The sequence below is a fragment of the Castor canadensis genome, chromosome 2 (genome assembly GCF_047511655.1).
Source record: "Castor canadensis chromosome 2, mCasCan1.hap1v2, whole genome shotgun sequence".
Taxonomy (NCBI): domain Eukaryota; kingdom Metazoa; phylum Chordata; class Mammalia; order Rodentia; family Castoridae; genus Castor; species Castor canadensis.
Genome location: NC_133387.1, coordinates 158,582,076 through 158,607,320, shown reverse-complemented (window position 1 = coordinate 158,607,320; position 25,245 = coordinate 158,582,076). Strand labels below are relative to the sequence as shown.

Here is a 25,245-nt window from a genome sequence, read left to right as displayed (position 1 = left end):
GAAACATCATTGCTCTTCCAGGTTTTTGTTTTGTTTTAGTGGGGTTTTTTTTATTGGTACTAGGTAGATGTTCTACCACTTGAACCACTCCACCAGCCCTCATTGGTCTTTTACCTTCATTCTTGAAACCATAAATTTGTTATACATCCTCCTGTATGTTTATATGCATATAAAACAGCTGGGGAAAAGCTGATAAAGGATCATGGAGCAGAAACAAGTGGTGTGTTCAACAAAAAAGAGCACATTGTTTTGAAAAAAATGAGAGAATTAATGACAGGGATATGCCAATGGTGATGAGATTGGAGCCAAGCTGAGGTTAGGGAGGGTTTTGAAAGCTGAGAGACTGGGCCTTTGTCCTGTGTGTGATAGGGTTAACTGGGGAGTCTTGGAAAGTCTTGGTGGTAGTGTAGAAGAGCGATTGAGATTGAGACTAGCAGGAAGATCAGTTGGGAGGTTAAAAACCTGAAGATCTGAACCATAACAGCAGCCATGAGGATGGGAAAAAATGACTCAGAAGAGTTGCTGTGGATGTGAGAGAACTTGGATATTATGTCCTTATGACTAGTTCTTTGATCTCTGGCGATTCGCTTACCATCACTCAACCTTACCTCTTCATACGTGAAATGAAGTTGACGATTTATTAAAAAAAAAAAAACAAACAGTTGAAGATTCAGGGCTGTGGTAGAATGCTTGCCTAGCATTCGAGAGGCCCTAGGTTTGATCTCCCAGCACCGTGAAATAGTTTTAAGAAGCAATGAGAAGCCGAGCATGGTGGCTCACACCTGTAATCCTAGTACTACATAGGTTGAGGCAGAAGGATTGAGAGTTCAGGACAGCAGGGGCTATCTTTCTCAAAAAAAAAGAAAAAGGAGGAAAGAAGGAGGAAGGGAGGGAAGGAAGGAAGAAGGGAAGATGAAAATGGAAGAAAAAATATACAAAAGTACCTTGTTTTTCAGTTGATACATGTTGAGCACTTATTGCCCTCCAGGCACTGATGCTCATGTTAGAAAAGAGAGAAGAAGCTCCCTCTGGGAGTGTGATTACTACAGGGGTCTAAGAAGCATGTGTTAGCTTTCTATCACTGTGATAAAATACTTGAGGTAAAGAAGGTATTTTTATAAAAATCAAAGGTTTATATTTGCTTATGGTTTCAGAGGTTTCAGGTCCATTGGCTCTACTGCTTTTGGGCCTGTTGCGCAGCACAGTACATCATGGTAAGAGCACATCATGGTGGGAGTGTGTGTGTCACAACAGCCAGGGAACAAAGAGAGGAGAGGGAGGGGCCAGGGTCCTAACATCCCCTTCAAGGGCACACCCCAGTGACCTAACTCCCTCCAACTAGGCCCCACCACCCAAACATTCCACTGCCTTCCAATAGCACCACCACAGGCTGGGAACCAAATCTTTGACACATGGGCCTTTTGGGGTACTTCAGGTCCAAACTATAGCAGTGCACTCATTCACAACACTGCCCCAGGTAGTGGAGAATTCCTGCTGAGGGCACAGGTCACTTCTGGAGCTGTGACCCAGGAAAGGCTGGGTTCCATTTGCAACACCTAATAAATTCTCTGCCTTTCCCATCCTCTGAAATAGGATAACAGCCTAAGCAAGGGGCGCATCTGTAGAATGTGGGTGGAATCACAGAAAAGATCCCCCCAACCTTCACATTTAATGAATCCAAGAATCTTAAATGTGAATTTAGGCTTTTAGTTGCAAAGAATGTGACTTAAAACACCTTTAAGAGAGGGGAGGTTAGGGCAGTGGTTCACACCTATAATCCTAGCTACTTGGAAGGCTGAGGTTGAGCATATATAGGTTCAAGGCTAGCCTGGACAAAAAGTTCAAGAGATCCCATCTCAACCGGTAAAAAGCTGGTTGTGATGGTGCGCACCTGTCATTCCAGCTACATGGGAAGCATAAATAGGAGAATTGTGATCCAGATCCACCTGGACAAAAAGACCCTATCTCCAAAATAACCAGAGCATAAAGGGGTGGAGGCATGGCTTAAGTAGCAGAGCACCTACCTTGCAAGCACAAAACCTTGATACCAAAAAAAATTTTTAAAGAGGGAAGACTATGGTAGGAATGTGAATAGGCAAAGACTGGAAAGCTATTTGGAGCAAGGCAGCTCTGAGGTTTGGCTTTGCTTACCTCCGGCCTCTCAGTTCCCCCATTGCTTCCCTGTGTGATTCTGATCTCTTACTGTGTGCCAAAGGTCTTAGGTCTGCCACCCTATTCAGGATGGAGCCTGATTGCTTAGTCAACCGCCACTGCCCTCAGGCAAAACTTTGTGTGCCAGAATACCTCTATCTCTAGTCATTGGCCGGATGGTGAATCAGGCTCACCCCAGTCCAACAAGTTCACCCTGCATAGAAAACAGCCCAGTGCTATGGAAGGGGCTGCAGACTGGTCATTGTGATTGGCATGGTCCAGCTACCTAGGACTAAATGAAATGCCTTTCTTACCTTTGAAATCTTGAGGTAACACCCATCATATAGAATGCAGATTCTCATCCAGAGACCCTGAAGCCCATCTTGGGACTGTAGGATAAACACCAGGTATGGAAATGCCCTCTTCCAGGCATCCCAGGGAGGCCTCAGGAAACCATGTGACCTCCTTTTGTCCATCCTCCCATAGAAACCACAAGCCAGTATGATTGAGCAGAGCTTCCTGGGCTGGAATAGATTCCTGGGCTCTCCTCTAGACCTTGAATCAGAATCTCTGGATCCAGGACTCTGCATTTTATCACACTCATCAGATAATCTTTATGCAGTTATAGTTTTAACTAGCATGTTACCCCGAGCTATTTGTTGGCCCCTAGCTCCAGAGTCCTCCCAGGAAGTGAGAATACAACCTGCTCTCTGGTTTGAAAGGATGGATTTGGATACACATCGCCTCCTTTTGCAAGATGCTTCTATTTTGGTTCTTGACATTGCTGAAAAAAAGCATGCATTACATGAGTTGCTGGTTACTAGTTGAATGACTCAGGACAAGTAACTTAAATCTTTAAAATTCTGATTTCTCAATTTAAAAACATGAATAACTGGGTGCCAGTGACTCATGCTTGTAATTCTAGCAACTTAGGAGGCAGAGATCAGGAGGATCGCAGTTTGAAGCCAACCCAGGCAAATAGTTTGTTAGGCCCTATCTCAAAATTACCCAATACAGAAAGGACTGGAGGAGTGGCTCAAGTGGTAGAGTGCTTGTCTAGCAAGCATGAGGCCCTGAGCTCAAGCCCCAATACCACCAAATAAATAAATAATAAAAATATGGAAAATACCTGCCTTGCAGAATGGGAACACCTACGGAAAATGCCCAGGGAAGTGCCTGGCACACGGTACACACTCAGTAAATGGTAGCTATTGTTGTCACCCAGGATGGTGTCAACTTGACAAGATTAGAGAGTACCCAGGTTCTTGGTCAAACACTCGGGGTGTATCTAAGTGTTTCTTGATTAGATGAATGTTTTGAATAAGTAAACTGAGTAAAGCAAACTGTCTTCATGAGCCTTGTCCAGTTGAAGACAAAGAGGCTGAGTAAGCAGGAACTCCTCTTGCCTGACAACCTGCAACCTGCCATCAGATTCTTTCTTGCCTTCAGATTTGAACGGAAACACCCGCTCTTCCTTGAACTTGGGACTGCTGGCCTTTGGACTGGAACTATACCAGTGGCTCTCCTGCAGCTTGCTGACTACAGATTTTGGGACTTGTCAGCCTCCATAATGACATGAGCCAATTCCTTAGAATAAATCGTCCCTGTTTTTCTGGAGCCCCTGACTGAATGGATCAGTGTACCCCTGCTCTTTTCCCTCCTTTGGGTCTACAACAGTGTTCTCTCCACTGTGGGACAGCAACAGCTTGGGAGGACACCTGCAGACCAACAGGAGGAAAGACATCCTAGAGCAGGAAAGGAGCTACATAAATCAAAATTTCACCTTAGAAAGCCAGGCACCAGCGGCTCACACCTGTAATCCTAGCTACTCAGGAGGCAGAGATCAGGAGGACCGCAGTTCGAACCAGCCCAGGCAAATAGTTTGTGAGACTAGCTTGAAAACCACCATCACAAGAAAGGGCTGGTGGAGTGGTTCAAGGTTTAGGCCCTAAGTTCAAACCCCAGTAATGAAAAAAAAATTCACCTTAGAGATGATGAAACAGGGACCAAGCAACAGCTAGGTACTGACATCACCACAATTAGCAACTGAATACTACAGTAGATTTTGTTTAAAAAGGGCTTTTCATTTGGTTTAGGAGACAAATGTTTCTGAGCATAAAATGGAGTCTTTGAGAACAGCTGCCAAAAGGATATTTATTGCTTTTATATTTTCTGTTTAAGGAAATGAGACATGCTTTCACCATTTTAAAATATGCCTCAAACAATCTCAACATGAAAATAAATGATTTTGAGAGTCAGAGTCTTACACTCAGTCAGCAAACCCATTGTGAGCCCTGGCCCTGCTGCTAACAACGAGCCTACCTGGACTCAGCCTCTCAGAGTCTGTTTCCCTAACCATGAAATGAAAATTGTACCTGCTTTGCAAAGATTGTCATGAAGCATCAAAATAATATAGAATGCACCTAGCACAGTGCTTGAACAAAGTAGGTCTTATTGCCATTATGATTAAATAATGTCTATTGAATGTCTAAGGTCTTGACCCGAACTGTCTCATTTTTTCTTTGTAATAAACCCCGTGGTGCAGAATTGGTTCTCATGTTAAGTAGCTAGTGAGTGTGGAGCTGAAATTCACACCCCAGTAATCCAACTCCATTCTGTGGACCTAGTCACTATACCACGCTTCTATTTGCAAGGCTTTATCCTTGATTAGGGAATTTAATGTGCTAGGCTTTGGTGCTCAGAAAGGAAGAAATGGGAGCACATGGTAATTGAGTCCTCGGTGTATGCAGGCACTAAACAATTTCAAGATGATTTTATTTTAATTACTACTTAATCGCTGCCTTGTGTGTGTGTGTGTGTGAGTGTGTGTGTGTGTGTGTGTGTGTCAATGGGGGTTGAACTCAAGCCTTACTCTAGGCAAGGTTTGAGCCACACACCCAATCCATTTTTCTTTTTTTTTTGCCAGGGACTGGCTTCAGAAGATGATCCTTCTACCTCTGCCTCCCACATGGCTGGGATTACAGGAACACACCAACATGCATGGCTTGTTGGTTGAGATGGGAGACCTCCTTAACTTCCTCCCACACACTGGTCTTGAACAGAGGTCTTTCCAAACTCTGCCTCCCAAATAGCTGAGATTACAAATATGAGCCACCATGCTTGGCATCCAGGATTCTTTTTTCTTTCTTTCTTTCTTTCTTTTTCCTTTTTTTGAGTTATTGTAGTTTGAACTCAGGGCCTACCCCTTGAGCACTCCACAAGCCCCTTTTTGTGTTGGGTTGTTTTGAGATAGGGTCTCTTGAACCATTTGCCAGGGCTGGCTTCAAACCTCAATCCTCCTGATCTCTACCTTCTGAGTAGCTAGTATTACAGGCATGAGCCACCAGCACCCGGCTCAGGATTCTTTATTGATGCTCTTCTTCTCCAAAGTAAGTTATCCATTGCTTTTTATTATTATTCATATGTGCATACAAGGCTTGGGTCATTTCTCCCCCCTGCCCCCACCCCCTCCCTTACCACCCACTCCACCCCTCCCTCTCCCCCCCACCCCCTCAATACTCAGCAGAAACTATTTTGCCCTTATCTCTAATTTTGTTGAAGAGAGAGTATAAGCAATAATAGGAAGGAACAAGGGTTTTTGCTGGTTGAGATAAGGATAGCTATACAGGGAGTTGACTCACATTAATTTCCTGTGCGTGTGTGTTACCTTCTAGGTTAATTCTTTTTGATCTCACCTTTTCTCTAGTTCCTGGTCCCCTTCTCCTATTGGCCTCAGTTGCTTTTAAGGTATCTGCTTTAGTTTCTCTGTGTTAAGGGCAACAAATGCTAGCTAGTTTTTTAGGTGTCTTACCTATCCTCACCCCTCCCTTGTGTGCACTTGCTTTTATCATGTGCTCAAAGTCCAATCCCATTGTTATGTTTGTCCTTGATCTAATGTCCACATATGAAGGAGAACATACGATTTTTGGTCTTTTGGGCCAGGCTAACCTCACTCAGAATGATGTTCTCCAATTCCATCCATTTACCAGCGAATGATAACATTTTGTTCTTCTTCATGGCTGCATAAAATTCCATTGTGTATAGATACCACATTTTCTTAATCCATTCGTCAGTGGTGGAGCATCTTGGCTGTTTCCATAACTTGGCTATTGTGAATAGTGCCACAATAAACACGGGTGTGCAGGTGCCTCTGGAGTAACCTGTGTCACAGTCTTTTGGGTATATCCCCAAGAGTGGTATTGCTGGATCAAATGGTAGATCAATGTTTAGCTTTTTAAGTAGACTCCAAATTTTTTTCCAAAGTGGTTATACTAGTTTACATTCCCACCAATAGTTGTTTACATTCATTGTTCACACTGTGAAACATTAATGAGATGCTAAGTTGGCAGATGATTCAACAAAAGATGTGGTACTGTTCCTTTGGAACTTTAAAAAAAAAGTTAGTAACGGGCTGGGGGTGAGCTCAGTGGTACAGTGCACGTTTAGCATGTGTGAGGCTCGGGTTCAGTCCCCAGCACCAAAAAAAAAAAAAAAAAAATTAACGGGCAAACATTACTTTTTCAAGAAGTTAAAATACTATTTCGGGAACTGGAGGTAGAGTTCAGTGATAGAACACTTGCATAAGATGCCTGAGGGCCTGGATTTGATCCACAACCTAGTAAAATAAAATTTAAAAACCTAGTTTCAACAAATAAGCACAGACTGACTACCCCCGCTCCCCAGTGCAGGGGACATAATCCAGGGCCTGGCAAGTAAGTGTTCTACCACTGAGCCACACACTCCCACCTCTTTTTTTTTTCCACAGCAATGGGGTTTGAACTCAGGGCCTTATGCTTGCTAGGCAGGTGCTCTACCATTTGAGCCACTCTGCCAGCCACCCCACCCCACCCCACCTCTTGTTACTGTGTTTTGTTTTGTTTTTTGTCTTTAGAGTTACTAATATATGTCTTGATGGTACTCAAAGTTTCCTTTCCCCCTGAGTATTAAGCTACTTCTTTCATATTTTTTTAAATTTTGATTTATTAGATACCTTAAAAGCAACTGAGGCCAATAGGAAAAGGGGACCAGGAACTAGAGAAAAGGTGAGATCAAAAAGAATTAACCTAGAAGGTAACACACACGCACAGGAAATTAATGTGAGTCAACTCCCTGTATAGCTATCCTTATCTCAACCAGCAAAAACCCTTGTTCCTTCCTATTATTGCTTATACTCTCTCTTCAACAAAATTAGAGATAAGGGCAAAATAGTTTCTGCTGGGTATCAAGGGGGTGGAGGGAAGAGGGAGGGGGTGGAGGGAAGAGGGAGGGGGCGGAGTGGGTTATAAGGGAGGGGATGGGGGCAGGGGGGAGAAATGACCCAAGCCTTGTATGCACATACGAATAATAAAAAAATAAAAATAAATAAATAATTGGTTGCAAATAACTGGCCTTTCTGTCATAAGCTGTAAAATAGCCACCTCAGTATCTTTCTCAGGCAGTTCCAGAGCGCCCACTCCATGCCTGACCGCTATAATCCAGTACAGTATGACACAGACTTAGTCTGGCAAGGAGAAAGCAGCATGGATTTTTTGATCTTGGATGTAATTTGGTATGTAATACTGTAGTCACTTGCATTCTGGGAAGCTTTAAAGGGATGGTAATAGACCTTTGGTGGGATCGCAAGTTTGAGTTGAAGGCCAACCTGGGCTACATAGCAAGATCCTGTCTCAAAATAAATGATAGTTAGATAGATAGATGATAGATAGATATGTACATATATACTGTGAGGTACTGCCGAATAAAGACCATGCCACATGTGGAGAGGAAAGATTTATTAATCCAGACCACAGGGCCACCACTCTTTTCAGGTTCAGAGTGAGGCGGCTTGGCTGGAATGGGTAGTGGGCTTTATAGGAAGGGCCAAGCCATGGGGAGGGAGAGAGTTTCTGGTCTCTGATTGTCTGTGATCACCAGATGGAACAGGTCGACATGCCTGGCTAGTTGAGTAACTGGAAGTTCCTGTGTTGTTTTGCAAGCCAAGAAACAATCAGGTAGGGAGAAACAAGTGGTAATAAACCAGGGGGTCTGGTTTTACTAGCCTCAGGACAGGACCTTCTGCCCACCCAAAGAATGCCAGGGACCTACACATACATACATACACAGACACACAGATAACAAAGAAAGATGAAAAGGATGGTATTCCAAGAATTTTTTTTTTTTTTGTGGTACTGGGGCTTGAACTCAGAGCCTTCATTTTGAGCCACTCCACCAGCCCAATTTTTGTGAAGGGTTTTTCAGGATAGGATCTCCCAGAACTATTTGCCCAAGCTGGCCTTGAACCGCAATCCTCCTCATCTCTGCCTCCTAAGTAACCAGGATTACAGATGTGAGCCACTGGCGCCTGGCTCCCAAGAATTGATTTTCAGCCTGAAAAAAATAAGTGCTTTGTTCCTCTGTCACTTTTTCACAAATCCATGGCTCCTGGGGGTAAAAGAGGGGTGTTCACTCTCATGGGTTCAGTTGAAGGAGGCATCCAAAACCCTGCAGTGCTGAGACATCATGGGGTGCTGGGGCTGTTCAAACAACTGGTATTGTTAGGGTATCTTGGGCCCACAGATAGCCAGACATGCTCAAGTTGTGCACCTTGGACATCAGCTTGAATACAATGGGGACCTACTGAAGGATTCAGAGCAGAGAAGTCATCAATGTAGTTGCTTTAGTTATTTTGATCACAAACATATGAATTTTTATATAAACTCGAATACTAAATCTACAGTCAAAGCTTTCCTCCTCCATACCCAGTTCCTCCTTAGGGGTAACTAGTATCCTGTTTGGTGTATGTCTTTCTCAACATTTAAAAAAGTGCAATCACCTATGTGTATACATGCATTGATATACATATATAGAGAAAGAAAAAAATGTTTTGTAGTTGTGTTTTAAAACAAATGTTATTCTGTCAAAAGGCCAGTGAAGAGGGACAGAGCTCAGGTTTGGCAATTCCAAAAGCCAGTTGGCCATCTGTTTACTTTTCTTGGTGTTCACAGCATATTTTGTGAACATTCCAGCTTCTCACCCAGGAATAGGTGCTGTGGTGACCATCCCGTGCACCCCAGCTAGGACAGCTGCAAATTCTTAGGGCTTTGACTATCAGGTCAGCCTGTACTGTGGCCAACTTGGTCAAGTGGCTGCCTGCAGTTGTGCATTAGAAGACAGCTGGTATTCACAGATGTTAAAGGTTGTCGTTGGGGTTAGAGAGTAGACCAGTGCTCACCATGTGCTATGGAACAACTGAGGATACAAACATGACCATGGAGCCCTCAACATTTTCTTTCTGGTTTGGCCTTTTACAGTATAATAAAAGACGATATATAGCATTTTTTATCATTATCAACAGTCCAGTTAAAATTATTATCATACTAACAAAGACTTCGCATACACACACACACACACACACACACACGTATGTCCATACCTTAGGTTTCCTTACCACTGTTACTGAAGTGAGGCTTAGGGATATGGGGTCTAAGGAATAGGCTTTTAGGAATAGGTGTGAGTAGATGTATTTACTCACTCATTAATTCAGTCAATATGCATTCAGTTCGTATTGCTTAGGGGCTAGATCAAGTACTAAGATGATGTTTGAATCACTCTGTCCCTCTGCAGTAGATGGACACTCCTAGTCCACCTGGGGAGATAAGGAACTAGTGCAATGATGACCATAGAGGGTTTTGCACACAACCAGTGGCTTGTCAGCTATTCCATTTATTAAATGATTCCATATTTTTGAGAAAAGTTCCCCAATGTTAAAAATTTTCTGAGGAAACATGCCTCATACACCTAAGTGGGGCTTATATAGGACAAAAAAATCACTTTCTGTGACTGACTCACAGCTCTAAGAGATGATTTGGGGAAAAATAGGTGAAAAGCTCTAATTTTGAAGTGTGGTAGAACTTTTTTTTTTTTTTGTGGTACTGGGGTTTGAACTCAGGGCTTCATATTTGCTAGGCAGGCACTCTACCACTTGAGCCACTCCACCAACCCTGTTTCATGATGGGTACTGTTTGCCCGGGCTGGCTTGGAACTGCAATCCTCCTGATCTCTGCCTCCCAAGTTGCTAGGATTACAGGTGTGAGCCACCAGCACCCCACATAGCTTGATTCTTTATCTGCTACTCTTTAGCTATAATCTTAGGCAACTCAGTTATTTGTTTTTTGTTTTTTTTTTTCTTTTTTGAGACCAGGTCTCAACTACAGATCCTCCTGCCTTAGTCTGCCAAGTTCTGAGATGTCACCATGCTTTAGGGGAATGCATCTGGGGTTTGTCCAAGTTCTAGACTGGAACCCAAAGGCTCCAGAGCAAGAGGGCACAAGTCATGAGTTAAGGATGCCGTTTAACCGGAATCTACCTTGGCCTTAATCCCATAACAGTTTCCTGGGCAAGGACAAAGTCCACAGGCTTTTTAACAGGGTATCATATGCGCTCCTAAACATTAGGGAGGATCATTTCAACAGGACCTCGTAAAAGGATCCCTAAAAAACTTCAAACAATGAGGCATACAAGTTATTCAACTTTATCCGTTATTTCATTGCAAATCTGCAAATGTTCTACTGTAAAAAAAAAAAAAAAAAGAGTCGTGATGTTGCGTAAGAACAATGATTATAAATGTAGTAATGTTCTCTATGGGAAGAGGATGCGTGTCTGAGGCCAAGACCCAAGGCTGAAGGAAGGGAGACTGAGTGGAATTTCGTTACCAAAACTCCCCCAGGACATCAGCACGAGGCTGGAAAGGAGAAGGGAGCTTGGAGTGGAAGACTAGGGACGGAGTCTCTAGTTGCGCCAAAAGGAAAAAACCTTGCCAAGAAGAGAGAGTACACTAGGTCCTGTTCACCAAAGCCCGGAGCCCAAAGGTGTCCCCGCGCCCCAAAAGCTTTCCACCACGACGACGACGCCCGCGAACTGATGACACAAGCAGGTTCCCAGGGGTAAGTGCCCCTTTCTTTTCCCTGCCTACGTCAGACAGGCGACCCACTGACAGGTCCCGAGTCCGCCGTCACCGTCCGGCCTGACCCGGCGACCCCCTCCCGCCAGGAGCACCCGGGACGCCTGCAGTTTCCCAGCTATGTCTCAAACCCACCCCGTCGCCATAGTGACCGGCAGACCTACGCAGCCCCGCCCCCCGCGACGTGGCTCCTCCCCTCCGCAGCCTGGCCCCGCCCCTGGGGACCCGGAAGCGGGAGGCTCGGGCTGGCGGAGCAGAAGGTTCCGGAGGAGGGAGGCGGCGGCCAGGGCTTGTTTGGCCGCGCGCTCCGCCCCTCGGCGGCCGGCCTCTAGCGCGCCCCTGCTGCGCCTGCGGGTCGTTGTCCCCGCGGCCGCCTCTCCCACCCGCGTTCGGCCACCTCCGCCGCCCGAGCCTGAACTGGAGCGGAGAACCGCCTAGGGCAGCAAGGAAAGGGACGTGGGGGCGGCCACGTCAGGTGAGGGGTGGGCGAGGCTTTGGGAAGCGGGAGTGGGTGTGTAGGGTTGTAGGTGGGTGTGTGTGTGTGTGGAGCATGCGCAGATGCCTGGGCTGGGTGTAACTTTATGAGTGTGGCCCACGAGTGGGCCGGTCTATGTGACCATGCACGTGATCGAATACCCGCGCGCGTGCGCGGCTAAGCTTGGGTTCGTGGGGATTGATGGGCGTGCCTGTGACCCTACCTTTGTGTGGCTATCACCAATGGGACTGGTGATGGACGAAGTAGAGGTATGGCGGGGAGGGGAGCGGGGATAAGTGTTGAAGCCTGAATTAAGGCTTCCTCCTGTTTATGCATCCCTGGGGCCGCAGCCCAGAAGCATTTTATTTCAGTAAACTTTTAAAGAACTGAGTAGAGGCCAGTTTTGGAGATTGTATCTCAGCCCCAAAGTGTCCAATGTCGATGTCATTGCTGCATACAGGCCAGATGTGAGGCTGGTGAAGGGAGAATGAGGAAAGTAGTGGAGCCAGTGTCTCACTTTTCTTGTGAAGTTATGTTAGACAGCTTACACTGCAGCTTTGTTCCCATCTGCAATGATCCAGCTCCTCTTGGCACAAAGATTTCACTGACTAAGGAGTAACTTAATAGCTGAGTCCAAACTTCCCAAAGCTTTTTACACCAAAAGCTGTAGAAGAGGTGTCACAGAAGAGATATCATGTAGGCAGCTTTTCCTCCCATAAGGTTTAGAGACAATGGAATAGGTTACTGGAGAACAGAGGAGAAATATTCCTGAAGATATCTAAAAGAAGGCTAGCTATATACTGGTAGAGGCGAGGGATGGAAACCATTAAAAAGCCATTGCTGACCTGGGCACTAGTGGTTCACTCCTGTAATCCCAGCTACAGGAGGCAGAGATGCAGAGGATCTCCCTTTGAAGCCAGCCTGGACAAATAATTCCAGAGGCCCTATCTCAAAACCCAACACAAAACAGGGCTGGTGGAATGGCTCAAGTGGTAGAGCTCCTGCCTACCAAGCATGAGGTCATGAGTTCAAACTCCAGTACCGCCAAAAAAAAAACAAAAGCCATTGCTGGGAGGGGGGGGCAGCTCACAAGTAAAAGTGCATGCTTGGCATTCCTATGGCCCTGGGTTCAATCCCCAGCACCAAGTAAAACATCAGTGACAAAGATTAACAATTGTGTCACCTAGACACTCTCAGGTTCTAGTGCTTTGATTTCCCAGTATTGTTAACAATCATATATTTTCCATTTGTAAATCAAATGTAGATTGAGCTAAAAGATCTGAAACTTGTGACTAGTTAAGCTGCCTAGGAGACTTAAACATTTGCAAAGGTGATTTCCTTGTAAACTGGCAATTCTATTAAAACCCTGAAGGACAGTTCACACTCAGAACTGGCAGCTTTGTTGTCCACCTGCACAAGGACCAGAGAGGCCTGGGTGTCCTCAGCACCAGGAGGAGGGACTTCTTTAATCACAATTGAGTCTAATCTCTGTGGTCCTTTTCCCACCATCATGAACCAGGTGCCTTTGTTTTTGTAAAGAACCAAATCACAAGAGAACAAATCAGTGTTGAACTCAGCAGCCACATTATTTCATCCTGGCCAGTTTGCTCACGGTCTCAACTAACCTTCTGTGCCGTAGACAGGTTTCTCCTGTGACTTGGAAAGTATACCACTTTAGTGGATGAAAGGGAGCTAGAACAGACTTTCTTCTCATGCCACTCCCAGCTGCTTTCCTTGCAGCAGTGAGCCTTTTTTCTCAGAGACGTCAGCTGGTCAGATGCAGCATTTGGTGTCTGTTTCACCTTTCATGACTGCCAGACTAGCACAAGTGCTAAAATCACTTGTCCGCACAAAAATTTAATCACAGCTGGGTGGAATCTTTCTGTCCAGCAAGATTAGTTACAACGTGTTATAATACTGAGGAGGCTGTGAATTATACTGAGGACTATTGGTAAGGAATGTCTTTCTACTTACTGCTGTGGGAAAGAAGTGGATGACTGAGTGACCTTGTGAGGCCTGTGGGTTTGTATGGTAGTTTGGTTCATGCATTGTACCTGATTCCAAAACTGAATTTTTTTTTAAATTCCAAGTTTGTTGAATGTAGAAGCAAACTTTTCTGGCTTTGATTAGAAAGATGTTTTATAAAATCTCTTGATTTTATTTGCTTAACATGTTTTTTCTATTCCTTCCTGTAGAATAATTATTTCTAGAAATGCACTACTAGAAAATGGCTCAGTAGGAAGTATTGAGATAATAGGGGAGCATTTAAAGTCTGTCCAGGTAGAAAATAGTCCAGAGTTAACTATGTGTTCTAGTTGCTTTCATTGAAAAGTAATAACCAGCTATGATTGGTTAAAATGTCTTAGTTTTTTTTTTTAAACAGGTTAATATTTAAGATTTAAAATAGATTTTATAAGAACGACTTTAAAAAAAATTTTAGTAGGATTAACTACACCTAAGCATACTTTGTTTTCAGCATAAAATTCCTGGTGATTTTCTTGGTATTTTAAAGCAACTTACAATTTTAACAAACTTCTCTAAAAATACTATCTTTTATTATAATGTCAAGGTTGTAAATCAAGTTTAATATTGAAGTGTATTCATTTGCTGACTCCTTGGGCTTCAGTCTAGTAGTTCCTAAAGGTAACAGTTCAGACTACTGAGGGCCTGTGTTCTGTCCCTGTGGAGCAGATCTGGGGGGCCAATGGGTAAGGAAGAGTTCCACTGAGTTTAGAATGCCCTGCAACTTGGAAGTCCAGAGAACCTTCTCTGAAATGAGTTAAGTCCAGAAGTCTCAAACTCAACCCTGCTGGGGATTCTAGGCTTGCTGTGGAGGTAGAAGGACTTGGTGCCAAGTAGGCATTTGAGTCCTCCCAAACAGATGGATGGAATCTCCTCACTTGGCAGTAGAATCTGCAACAGGGAACTGTAACTTCAGGTTCCCGTTAGCACATAACACAGAGGCCTGAGCAAAGAGGGGAGCCTTTAAATTGCTCACAAATGTCAAGGTTAGAGAAGACTCTAGGAGGTCCTACCTAGTTCATTCTCCTTAGGACATAGTCACTTAACAGATCATGTCTGCTGTGTGCCAAGTACTGTTCTAGACTCTGGGTGTACAGGGGTGAAACTCAAAGATGAGAAAACAAGCCCAAACAGAGCCCTGACTTACCCAGGGTCTTGGAGCTGTAAAAGGTAGAAGTCACTAAACTCAACAAAAGTCCACATTTTTTTTCTAGACATTTTGTTGCTAGCTATAGTGCCTTCAAGTTTATGTTATAGTCTTTCAGAGTAACTTTTGTGTATCTTTTAATCATATCAATGAGAATGGCACATTGGCCTGTGTTTTGTATTAAGAAATAACCTGAGTTTCTATAAGTTACTTTGCATTACAGTTAGATTTATGGCCTATTGTGAATTGATAAGGTCACAGGCTTGTTTTAACCCCTTTCTCTCACATGGGCTGTTCCCTATAATCAGAATTTTTTTTTGGCAGTACTAGGGTTTAAACTTAGGGCCTCATACTTGCTAGGCAAGTGCTCTACCACTTGAATCAGCCCCCCACAGGAGCATCTTTAAAAAGGTGGATTCTTAAGATAGTATCTTAAGATAGCAGTGGTCCTGCAGTTCGGAATGGTTTAGTTAGAACAGGCAGTGTGATGTAGAAAATACTGCTCTGCATCTGAGCCCAGTTTTGCAATAGCCATGTGATCTCTGGTAAGTCATTTAAATCTTCCTCTTCTGGGGGCGTTCAGGAGTTTGAAATAATGATCTCTCTGTGATTATATCATCAAATTATTTTCTGTATGTGTAATTGACAAGGTAAAGTAGCCCATTCCTTGGTTTTAAAGTATTGTTGGTATAGCTAGACCAGACTTTGCATTTAGTTCTGATGTAAATATGAATTCTCGACATGAAATATCACATGCTTTTATTTCAGGGTTAAACTCCATTTCAACTAATCATGGGAGAGATTAAAGTCTCTCCAGATTATAATTGGTTTAGAAGTACAGTCCCCCTTAAAAAGGTATGTATGGCTTTACTACACCTCTTATTTGTAAAATATTGTATTGTTTTTGTGTGTGGTTTAGATGCTACACCTTAGTAGTGTTTGAGTGTAAAAATTATTGCCAAATATCATGGCTGTGGGTTATGGAGCATAAAGTTCACCCCTCGTGTCACATGTAGTCAACTTTTTTGGGAGGGCGGGGAAGGAGATTGAACTGAGGGCCTTAAAAACACTTGCTAGGCAGACTCTGTACAACTTGAGCAAGCCATGCTCCTAGCCCTACAGGAGATTCTCCTTCTGTTCCTGAAACTTAAGATTCACAGTGGGTTACGTATGCAGGCTCATTTGCAGTAATCACTTACTCTACCCTAGTCACCCTCCAAAAGCCTATTTGCTTAGGATGTTAGTAAACTTCGATACTTACACTGAAGTTTGACTATGCCTCTGAGCCCCAGGTTAATTGTAAATGCTTGGGGATCCCACTAGACAGAGGCTGATCACATCAAAGTGAAATCTTTGTTGTTTCCCCTGCTGCAGTATTAGAATACTATGAGCTCAAGAGCATCTGTGTTCTTTGTTAGAATGACTCTGCAGGTTTGAATTAATAACAAAATTGTTCATCTAGAAATCTAAGCTACAGTTCTCCAGGTGTAAGCAGGATACCTACTGTAAGCCTGGCGCTGTGGTGGGAACTCCCCAGATACCTTATGTAATTCTTTGAATGGCTTTGCAAGGTGAGTGCTAGGGTACACATTTCAAAGATGAGAAAACTGAGGTTCCTGGCGTCAATTAGCATGTTAAAGGTCTCATAGTCTGGTAGAGTAGGGAGTGAAGTCAGATTAGAAAGGTGTTTTATAAATCTATTGAGATTTTATCTGCTTAGCATGCTTTTTATATTCCCCCCTTAGAATAATTGTTTCTAGAAAAGCAGGACTCAAGAATGCCTCCATAGGAAGTATTGAGATGATAGGGGAGTATTTCAAGTCTGTCTGGGTAGAAAATATTCCAGAATTAACTATGTGTGCTTGAAAAGTAACAACCAGCTTAGAGAAAGAAATGGCTTAGTTTTTGTAACATGTTAAAATTTAGGATAAAGTTTATTTTGTAAAGATTTTCTTCATTTTAGTATGAGTGATAACGACATCTGTGCTTCATTTCTACTATACTACATTTGGATTCAAAGTTAGAAGAACTTGGGATGCTTACAAAAGTACCCCCCCTTTCTTTTTTGCTTCCTGGGAGACTGTTGCCCACACCGAAAGAAGAGGTGAGGGGCCAGGCGTGGCAGCTCATACCTTAGGATGTGGAAATAGGAGGGTTGTAGTTTTAGGCCAGGCCAGGGGAAAAAAAAAAAAATTAGCAAGACCCTATCTCAAAGAACAAGTTGGGCCTGGTTTCCTGTACCTATAATCCCAGCTTCATGAGAGGCGTAAGTAGGAATCTGAGGCTTACTCAGGCAAAAAACATGGGACCATATCTGAAAAATGAAGCAAAAAAAGGACTGGGGGTGTGGTTCAAGAAGAGCAAACTCAAAGCCATAAGTTCAAACCAAATGCAACTATTGAAATAATTCCCTAGAAAACTTTACTGATGTGCTTGTCTTAAGTGATTTTATTACTGTATGATTGGGATTTATGGGTATGCACTGTGAAACTCTTAGTGAAGAGTTTTTAAAAACAAAACGCAATTATGGCAAAAAGAAACATGAAAAGAAAACTGTGAGTGGCAAAATACAACGGTCAAAAGCATGAGCTATATTGTCACCGCCTGTCACCTGGAGGGAAGTCCAAAAGGAAATGTTTAGCCTCTCCTGATGTTGTTTTGCCCCGTGTGTCTGCTTTTGGTGATACAAGTGACCCTGGTTAGCGTGCTGCCACCTGCAGAGTGGCACTGTGGAGTCCACGGCATTGCCAGCTAGGAGCTCTCAAAAGGATGTGGCCACCTAGCATTTTTAAATATGAAAGTAGAATGAATATTGCTTTGAATTGGCAAATGTTCCTGCAGTGAATTACAATAGCTAACACATATTGAACACTCAGCACCTGCCAAGCTTGTGCTCAGTGCTGGCTTAACCTTAGCTCACTTAATGCTCTTTTCCCCCTGTTGGGTTAAGAACTACTCAATAAGGAGGGTCTCTGATGCCCTTCTCCCCCTCGCCCTCAATTCCCCCCAAAAGCAAGTTTTTCCTTGTGCCTACTCCCTGCCCCTGACTGCATGGTTTGACACATTGTCCTGGGACTGACATAAACATCTGCCCCATTCTTCCTCTGGAGCAGAAGTCTCCTGCCCTCAGGCTTGGTATAGATGAGGGTCTTGAAGCATCTCCTGAGCTGGTACCATCTCTACCCTGCTTCTCCCCAGAGCTGGAGTTGCAGCCTCTCTGGCCTCTTGTTTAAGCTGTGACCCTGCTGATCCCAGCCAGCATTTCCCGGAAAATGACTGCGAACTGCCATCCTTGTACACATGCACACACACAGTCAGAAGTGTGCCATGTACAGAGTTTACTGTTTGATGGTCAACAGAATAGGTCCTTCCTGTTACCATGGATGGACAGGAGAATTAAACATAGAAAGCAGCTCTTTGGAAGCTTACAAAGTGTTTCTGTGGAATCCATTAGCACTGAAGACAGAAAAGGATACTAAAGCAGTGTATTGTGCTAACATGTGATCCCCAGTTTACCTGTAACGAACAAAGCAGTGGTAAAATTGCCAGTGAATAGTGTAAAGTAATGCCTCAACCCCAAATTCATAAGGTCTCCTTTTTTCTTGTCACTTTCCCTCCAGATTATTGTAGATGATGATGACAGTAAGATATGGTCACTCTATGATGCGGGCCCCAGAAGTATCAGGTGTCCCCTCATATTTCTTCCACCTGTCAGCGGAACTGCAGATGTGTTTTTCCAGCAGATTTTGGCTTTGACTGGATGGGGTTACCGGGTTATAGCCGTAAGTATTACTGTGTCAGTGTTAAAATTCAGATTTGTGGGGTTTGCACCTCTGTTTCTGATCAACTATAGCAAAGGGCACTTTTATTAAAGATACTGTTTTCCTATTTTAAAATGTGAGATGAAGCCTTTTGCAGGAACCTGGTATGTGTACACAGACATACAGAGATTCCAAGGGGACAAACGGCTATTGGCGGCCCTCTCTGAGACCAGATTTTACAGTATTCTCTGCTGACACATGTCTCATAACCCTTGAGTAGAAGGTAGCATTTTGTCCCCGTGTGTAGATGAGGAAACTGAGGTCCCAGTCATCTTAGTGATCGCCCTGAGTCACATAGGCAGTAAGTGGTGGAGGGAGGAACTGAGCTCAGACTCCTGACTCTGATTTCCCCTCCTCCTCCTTGTTATATCAACACGGATTCCAGGGAACTGAACATGTGACATGAGGCAGAAGAGGGACCTGCTAACTGACAGGTGATGGGAAAGCTCACTTTTAATGTAAACCTGACATTTGAGGTGGGTTTCTTTAGCTAGCTCATGTCCTTGGGGTGGGTTAAGGAGTGTTTTGTTTCTGACTATTCATAGCTGAGTTTAGTCTCAATCTAGTTTCGCACTGGTCTTCTCACATCCCTTTCTCTGGGAGAATGGTGTGCGTGGGGAAGTCTCTATTACTGTGACTGATGTTTTGTGCCTGTTGAACAGCTCGGTTGTGAGGAGAGAGACTGGATCCTCCTTTAGCTTTGCAGCTGATAGTGGATTCTGGGACCTGGGATGTTAGCATGTCCATGAGGCTCCCTGTGGAGCCCTGCTGTTTTACACATGTCAGTTACTATGTACAGGAGAGAGTGGCTCGACTCTCTTCTCTTGGAAGGCAACTGAAAATTCTACTGGGATTACCACCAACGGGGACACACCAAGCAAATCCTGGCCTCGCCCCAGCCCTTTCCTTCTCATTTCCTTAGAGAAGGAAAATATCCCTCAGCTGGTGCATTTGGGCCTCTGTAGCTGACCCCCTGTGTCCTGGGTGATTCCTCATCCTTCATGTGCTGCAGCCTGGGTAGGGAAGCTAGCCTCCCTCAGGTATCTGTCTCCCGGTGAGGGGCCATGCTGACAGCGCATTTACCACCCCCAGCTGTAGCCTTGGTTTCTGCCTGATACTTAACTAGCCTCGAGGTTCTTGGTGTGAACTTTTCCCGTTTCAGTAGCTAGGCAGTAAATCAAGAAAAGGCCAGCAGTGTTCAAAGCTTTTGCTAAGAGCAGCCTCGGCATCCCTGCCTCTGCCTCCCAGCTGCCATGAGGTGAGTAGCTGTGGTCTACTCCACCCTCTCTGCCATGATGCTCTGCCTAACTCAGGCCTGAGACAGAGTCAGGCGACCACAGACTGACGCTCGCGCCCTGCAACAAAGGAATGTCGAAGGTCCCCAAACTCAGAATGTGACTTTATTTGAAAATTATCACCGTGGACTTAATTTAGATGAGGTCATACTGGAGTATGGTGGACACCTAAGCCAATACACTGACGTTCTACTAGAAACATAGCCTAGGAAAGACAGACACAGCCAGAATGCTGTGCGGGAATGAAGAGAGATCTGAGCAGTCACAAGCTGCTAAGGAATGCCCACCATTGTTGCCCCAGAATCTAGGAAGAAGGGAAGGAAGGGCTCCCCAGCAGATTCCAGAGCAAGCTTACTTGCTGACCCTTTGATTTTGGATTCCTTTTATACTTTTATACTTTGTCCAGTTTTCCCCAGTGGTAACGTTTTGCAAAACTATAGGATGTTTAGGATATTGACATTATTACAGTCTGCTGATCTTATTCAAATTTGCCAAGTTTTGGACTGGAAGGGTGGCTCAAGTAGTAGTGTGCCTGCCTAACAAGCATGAGGCGCTGAGTTCAACCCCAGTACTGCCAATAAATAAATAAATAAATTGCCAAGTTTTATTTGTATTGTTTGTGTGTGTGTGTGTGTGTGTGTATTGCATACAACCTTATCACCTGCATATAGGATTATTTTTTTCTTTTTCTTTTTTTTTGATGCTGGGGATTAAACCCAGGGCTTTGAGGATGTTAAGCACATACTCTACTACTAAGCTACACCCCCAGCCTGGTATGGATATCTTTTAATTAAAGGCTTCATAAAAATACCCTGTTTAGAAGTCAGGAGGATTGTGGTTTGAAGCCAGCCCAGGCAGTCTGTGAGACCCTATCTCGTAAAAACCCATCACACACACACACACAAAAGGCTGGTGGAATGGCTCAAGCTGAAGGTTCTGAGTTCAAACCCAAGTACCACAAAACAAAACAAAACAAAAAATCCTTTTTCTTTTAGGTCCTTGCTGACTCCAATTCTCAAATTTCCTGCTAGAGAGAATCGGTTCTGCATCCTGTCTCAGAATGGTGGAAATCTTATCCACAAACAGAATTTTAATAATAAAAGTAATATATTACATCAAATCCAGAATTTTTCCGTAATTCTCATGGTGGTTATCTATTCCAGTGATTTTCTTTCAAGGGCAAAATTAATCTAAGTGCTTAAACAACAAGCCTGTTGAATGTATTTTATATGTATAAAAAAGGAAATTCTTAGGGAATAGCTGGAGCCCCCTAGAAATGAGTTTGTGCTTTATACTTCTTTTTCCCTACCACCACAGTATTACCAAGCTACTTGGGATCAAGTACCATACATCCTTTTGTCATAAATAAAAGTACAGGATATCAGAATACTAAGTCGATTAAAAAGAATCATCTTTTGAACACTCCTTAAAGAAATGCTACTAAAAAGAGAGGGCATGCTACTCAGAACAGGTTTTGTTTCCAGTTGTTCTCAACTGAGCATCATATTCTTAGTTCAGAATGAAACTCGGTTTCAAACAGTATTTCCTTACTTGAATGAGTTTTGCCCTGTCCCCCTTAATCTCAGACCTCCTCAGCCACTTAGAAAGAAATTGATGTGAATTGAAGTTGTTATTCATGAAATACTACTGGAGTGTGTTCACCTATTTTTTAAAATTTTGGTCTCTTAGGTAAATAGGAATTCAGAAGTTTAGAAGAAGGTGAGAGCTTATTTTCATATATTTTGAATTAAGAAGCAAAGCTTAAGTGAGAAATGCTATGAGTTCTAATTTTCGCAAATAAGAGTTGTAATTTTCCACAGTTTTTTAAATAAAAATTGTTATTATTCCAGTTGCAGTATCCAGTTTATTGGGACCATCTTGAATTCTGTGATGGATTCAGAAAACTTTTAGACCATTTACAATTGGATAAAGTGAGTACCTTGAAACTAACTACTTATTTGTGATTTTAGCACAACACATATCTTATAAAATCACATGTTGACTTTTATTGTTTAATGATAGCTTTATTATGACATAATTCGCTAACTGTACAATTTGCCCTTTTTTTTCTCCTTTGGCCGCACTGGGGTTTGAACTCAAGGCCTCATGCTTGCCAGGCAATTGCTCTACCACTTGAGCCACACTGCCAGCCCTTTTTTGTGAGGTTTTTTTTTTTGAGATAGTGTCTTGGGAACTATTTGCCTGGGGCTGGCTTGACCCATGATCCTCCTGACCTCTGCCTCCTGAGTAGCTAGGATTATAGGTGTGAGCCACCAGTGCCAGGCTCAACTTACCCTTTTTAAGTAGTTGGGCACTAGTGTTCATCCATTCATCAGTTGAAGCATATTTGGGTTGTTTCTGTTTTGCCTGTCATTAATAATCCTGCACAAGTTTTTGTGTCAACATATGTCTTCAGTTTTTTTGCATATGTACCTAGAGTTGCAATTACTCAGCTGTAATTTGTGGGGGGTGGTCAAGGGGAGGTGCTTGAGATTGAACTGAGATCTTCCTGCATGCTAGGCAAGTGCTCTACCACTCAGCTACATCCTCAGCCCTCCTAGTTCTCTGAAACATAAACTATTAAGTAGTTTCATTTTTAGTTAACGTTCATTTTTGTGTTAACTGGGGATTGAACCTAGGGCTTCATGAATGCTAGCCAAGCACTCTATCACTTGAGCGATGCCCCTGCCTTTTGTTTGCATTTTGTTTGAGATAGAGTCTCCCTATTGCTCATTCTCGCCTCAAACTCAAAATCCTCCTGCATCAATCTCCAGAGTACCTGGAATTGCAGGTGTGTGCCACCATGTCCACCTTTCTGTTTTGTTTTTGAGACAGGGTCTCACTGTGTAGCCCAAGTTGGTATTGAATTCAAAACCCCCCTGCCTCAGCCTCCTGAGTACTGGGATTACAGGCATGCATCATCACGCCTAGCCAGTAGTCTTGTTTGCTAATGCAGTCAGTGAATAGTATTTTTCACCTTGTATAATTTATATGCACAGTTGTATTGTTTTCTTGATAGGGTATATAACTTGCATTTAAATCTAATATTTCCTAAATTTCTAGCTGCTGCAGATATTTTAGTCTGTTGGGTAGAAGTGACATTGTACTCTGTGGTAGTGATAATAGAAGCAACTTTTTTGATATTTACACTGAGAATTGATCAGTGTTCTGGGATTGCTTTATTTGTTTTACAATTAGGTTCATCTGTTTGGGGCTTCTCTGGGAGGCTTTTTGGCTCAGAAATTTGCTGAGTACACTCACAAATCTCCTAGAGTCCATTCCCTCATCCTCTGCAATTCCTTCAGCGACACCTCTATCTTCAACCAGACATGGACTGCAAACAGGTAAGAACGTAAACCTTTGGCCAAAGAGTTTTTAACATTGACTTTGGGTCTTTTTTTGGTACAGTGAGAAGAGAAGGTTCATATCTGCTTCTGTCTTCTGCAGCTTCCCTGGCTTTTAAAATTGGAACAGTCATCTTTGCAAAAGAATCAAATTGATTGAGCCTTAACTTCAGTGCCTTCTATCACTCAATCATTTAACATGTGTCTGTGTGCTTTTATGGTTTCTCTTCAGTGTGTTTCCAGTAACTGACATTGTGTTCTATTGTCCCAATTATTTGTGTGGACAGTTTATATATTGACTGACTGACAGTTTCATTAGGAATTTCGCTTTTCCAGTGCTGTAAATATTTATGCAAATTTGTTTTCCTTCACTTTCTGGATTATTACTGTGAGTTGTGTTCTCCAATTTGGAATGACTAGAACAGGTTCTGCCTGTGATGACAGTGGATGTTGTGCTCTTTAAAAAGGTGGAAATGCTTGGGAGCAACCAGCAGGGTACCTGTTTCCTCTGAGCCATCCCTTCATTGATTATTATTTCAGTTAGGTATCAAAAAATCTTTTTTTTGTTTTGGTAGTACTGGGGATTGAACTCAGGGCCTCACGCTTGCTGAGCCACGCCCCCAGTTCTTTTTTTCTTTTAGTTTGTTTTTCAGATAGTCTTACACTTTTATCTGGAATGATCCTCCTATCTCCATCTCCTGGATATCTGGGACTATAATTGTGCACCATATCGCCCAGCTCTCAATATATTAAAGCTAGCAATAAGCCAGATAGCCAGAAAGGCAAGGTTCTACTCCAAAAAATAACCTGTTGGTGAACTCAAGTCCATTTACTTCCCACTTGAAAAGGACAAGGTGTTGGTATAAGGAAAATAATTTAGTTGGTAAGCCAGCAAGACTAAGAACAATGGCGGACTATGGCCCTAAGGCCATCTTAACACAAGATTTAGTTCCTGTAGTCTTTAGGAGGAAAGGGCTAAGGACACATAGTAGCTGATAATTTTGATTTGCTCTGCTAGTTTAAATGATGAATGAGGACTGTGAGCTGAGGAAGACACAGGCCCTTTCCAGCAGAGGACACCATAAGAGCAGCCACAGGCTCCCCGACCCCCAGCAGTACTCCATTCACAATTTTGTGAACAATGAGTGATGACTTCTCTAGTTACTTCCTGCTGAAGGCAGGGTGACAACAGAATGGAGCTGCTTAATCTATAGTTAGAAATCCTGGCCTATTCAGGTGAACACTTGCTCTAACATTAGTTCTGATGCTTCACAGAACTCATAATTTTTATTTCTTCCCAACAAAATCTGCCCTTTCCTGTATACCAAATGTTCTGCATTAGAGTTCTAACTCTAGACCAGATTAAGCTTAAGTCACCATTGTCTTATTCTTGGGAGCAAACCATAACCCCCCCTTTTTGGATGCAGCCTAATACTGAGATGGGCTCTCACTTGGGGTGGCACATCTTCTTCCCATGTGGATTGTTCCCATTCCCACTAGGTGTACCCCTTTAAAAGATCCTTCTTGTATAGTTACTGGTAGGACCTCAAAGGAGATTGTCTCTTAAATATTCGTTTGGACCTCTTATATAGTAAATATGCCAAATAAATCCAGAGCTAAAGGGCACATTGAGAACGGGTCCAACTAGTACATGACCATATTAAGGGGAGACATCTTGATTTAAATAGGTAAGCTTTCTTCCCCACAACCAGAGTTCCTGGTCAAATACAGGTGATTTTATGAAGCACCTGTACAGTCATTAAGGGGAAAAGGATAGATATTGCCAGTTTATGTGGCTGAGCCTTCATTTTTCTTAAATGCTTGTGGTCTCCAAAACTCAGTGACCTCAGAATGGTCACAGTGGGTGTAGATGTCCCTCATGTGATGGAGTGATGATTTGACTATGGCAGTATGACAGACGAACAGGCTCTTAGAAGTATTTCAGCTAGTCTGATCCTCTTTGCCTTGACCATTTCAAGTGCTTTTTCAGTGCATGTTGGATAGGTTTCCACCCACCAACCCAGTCGGAAAAGATCTGCAGGTTCCCACAGT

The 25,245-nt window shown here is 43.2% G+C and overlaps 1 protein-coding gene across 4 annotated transcripts in view; it reads left to right on the top strand.

The window, feature by feature from the left end:
- Positions 1-10,810: 10,810 nt before the first annotated feature.
- Spg21 (SPG21 abhydrolase domain containing, maspardin) overlaps positions 10,811-25,245 on the top strand; it is a 29,882-nt gene continuing 15,447 nt past the window's right edge. Inside the window, exons 1-5 of one of the 4 annotated variants that reach the window (XM_074066220.1) lie at positions 10,811-11,072; positions 15,502-15,588; positions 18,354-18,515; positions 21,700-21,780; positions 23,048-23,193. In XM_074066220.1, the coding sequence (XP_073922321.1) occupies positions 15,526-15,588; positions 18,354-18,515; positions 21,700-21,780; positions 23,048-23,193 (452 nt within the window). In that variant the 5' untranslated portion in view covers positions 10,811-11,072; positions 15,502-15,525. Of the gene's footprint in view, positions 11,073-11,305; positions 11,565-11,693; positions 11,834-15,501; positions 15,589-18,353; positions 18,516-21,699; positions 21,781-23,047; positions 23,194-25,245 lie in introns of those variants that run through there. The other 3 variants (XM_074066217.1, XM_074066218.1, XM_074066221.1) reach the window with 3 other exon arrangements.